General features: G+C 36.8%; 1 protein-coding gene across 1 annotated transcript in view; it reads right to left on the bottom strand.

The window, feature by feature from the left end:
* The window catches only part of SIPA1L2 (signal-induced proliferation-associated 1 like 2), an 81499-nt gene that overhangs the window by 26279 nt on the left and 52318 nt on the right, over window positions 1-2902 (bottom strand). Inside the window, exon 13 of the mRNA XM_010142667.1 lies at window positions 1099-1487. Within this exon, the coding sequence (XP_010140969.1) occupies window positions 1099-1487 (389 nt within the window). The remainder of the gene's footprint in view (window positions 1-1098; window positions 1488-2902) is intronic.

Consider the following 2902-nt stretch of genomic DNA (forward strand, 5'->3'; position numbering starts at 1 on the left):
GCTTGGCACTTTAAATATGACAGCTGCCACACAAGTGCTGAGAATATGTATTCTAGCTATTAGAAATCTATTTCAGCTCATTATGACAAAGTCCTAAAAACACAGATCTTATTTCTAGTGCTTTAGGACTCTCAAGATATAAAATTAAATCTTAACACACACAAAGCAGAGTAAATCTGGAGCTTCTGCATTACCACAGGGGAAGCAAAAGCTTAATATGAAAGCATTTACCTAGTTTTCACAATAGTCTATACTATCTTCTATTACTCGCGAAAAAAAATTCTAGAAGTCGGAGCAAGTGTACAAGACTAATTAACTCATGTCGAGTATATAAAGAAATGAGGATTCACCATATTATTTGGTTATTTTCCTGTACTGACTGACATTGAAAACAGGAAAATCACAGGGAAAGAAGAACAAACAAGTTCCTTCCATCCTTTACAGAGTAAAAACCTTAACATAGAGACTAAAGCTTCAACTTCAAAGTCACCATAAAATGGGAATTGGGAGATAAAGGCAACCAGCTGTAAAAGCTTACTTTCAAAGTTTGCTTTACAACAAATGCACCATGCACACGTTCCATTGGTAACAAAAAGAAGAGCTGAAAATCAATCAGAAAGCAGATCAACAAACGAAATTGTAAAGCATACATCACAGTAATGTAAGTTAAGGGAGATGGTATACAATGCAGTTTCACTATATGTAAAAGTTGTCTATGGTTATATGTGAAAATTGTCTATTGCAATTTCTCTGATATCCCTCGGCATTAACTCCCAGGTAATTTGTTTTTCTGCACTAAAAAAAAAGTACGTGACATAAGTTCTAGGTGCAAACTTCACTTTTACTCAGGGATGTTTCCCAGTTTTAAAAACCTAAGCAATGTGCACAAGGATATATATAAAATCTCCATCAAATCTCCATCAGGAGTAGGGCTAGCTATGCGTTTTAGGCAGTCATCAAAAATTTGCCTGAAAATTGCTCATACAGGCATTTAAATACAACAAAAAACCAAAATCAGTGAAGTACACGTTCAAAGAAAGGTAAACAGAATAACAATTATGAAAAAGAGTTCTACCTATGTTAAGATATAACACATACCTGGAATGAGAGGAGATCTCACTTAGGTCTCCCATACTGCCTTCAGCTGTGTGACTGGAAGAAATGGCAGCAGCATAGCTATGAACAGCATACATTTTAGCTGGATCATCATCTGGCCCAGGAGTTTCAGAAGACTCGGTCCACTGCTCAGCACGACAATGTACTCCAGACCTGCTGCCAGCAAGGTGCAAAGGGGCCAGAAGAGGAGCAGGCATGCAGGGAGCTGTATCAATGCCACTGTCAGTAGAAGCCCCCTTTATATAGGTTAATCCAAGCAGCTCAGGATCCATCAGATCTCCAGAACCAAAGTGTTTTTCATCACTGTTGCTGGACGTATTACTAGATAGGGTGTTGCTGCTTGAGTGGCTTGAACAACTTTTGTCTCCAATCTTAAAAACAAGAAAACAAACAAAAAGAAGTCATCCCTCAAGTTATATAGTAAAATGTTTATTTTCATATATATTACTGAATTTGTGCTGTTCAAAGACCATTTAATTTTTTTTTACAGTATACTATAATACAACTGCAAAGTATAAAAAGAGCTAATTATACCACTTTCTCTGAAATGAATTAAACAGCTGGCTAGACACATTAAAGGTTGATGTCACTACAAACAAAAAGGCTCTAGTTTCATTTTCTATAGCAAATCTTAAGATCACACTTGAATTTTCGTATTATAGGACCTGCTTTATATCCATAAAATTCCATTTCTGAACAGTTAAAATAAGCATTTGTTAAAGCTAGAAGTATTGGTAATTATTTGTTTAAACAAGTTCTACTGCAAATCTGAAAAACACCGAAGTCTGAATTATTGTTGGCTTTTACTCAGTGTGGGCGAAATATGTAGCTTATTGGATCAAATCCAATTGGATGTGTGGCTAGTTATATTAAAGCCAATTGTGATATATGTGTACCAGATGAAAGTAATTTAAGTCACCGGGCCCTGAGCTAAGCATGGCTGTTAAAGTGGAATAATTAAGTCAGGCATTTGTGTCAATAAAGTTGAGGGTTTGTGTTGTTTTTCTTAGAAGTGACTTTATAGAGCGTTGGATTAACTTATCTATGTTACAGAATAGCCAGAATAAAGGCAGTTGGACTCCTATTAGGTAGAATGTAAGCAGGAAGGGTGACTAACTGTCTTTGAGACCCACCCCCTCCCAGCAGATGCATATAAACATCGGTGTAGCTCACACATTAAAACAGTTAGACAAGGCAGCCTTTCCAGAAACGGTACTTCTAGTCCATATGGAAATAAAGAGGCCCCAAAAGTTGAGGAAATTATTTTAGAAAAAAACGGAGGGGTTACATTTACATTCATTCTCACTTTTACAAGATGGCTGTCACCTTGAAACCAATGAAACAACTGATAAAATACGATGAGCAGCTTTTCCAAGGAGAGGGACTTTAAGAAAGGTATCTGGAGAAAAGGCACATCACTTCTTACTGTAAATGTAAAATAGAGCTGAAGTAGAAAAAAGCTCAAGGGCATAAAATCAGTCTCAGAAGACATATCACATGAATCAACCTTCCCCAAAACTTCCCATATGCTGCTAAACATATGTGCTTAGGGACTTTCCTGACCTTGCAAGCAGCAGAGTCTGGACAATGGTTATTGATATCTTGAACTGCTCAAAGTTCACTACGGCCATAGCTTAGGTTCATTTTATGCACTTCCTTGTGCCAAGAGAAATTCCTATATGAAAGTTCAGCATGGCCCTAATTGTTACGTATTGTTAACAACTGTGTTGTGGAGCAAGATTTAAAAAAAAAAAACCAAACCAACCCCAAACCAACCAAAACCCAA

The sequence above is a fragment of the Buceros rhinoceros genome, unplaced genomic scaffold (assembly GCF_000710305.1).
Source record: "Buceros rhinoceros silvestris isolate BGI_N320 unplaced genomic scaffold, ASM71030v1 scaffold689, whole genome shotgun sequence".
NCBI classification, from domain to species: Eukaryota; Metazoa; Chordata; class Aves; order Bucerotiformes; family Bucerotidae; genus Buceros; species Buceros rhinoceros.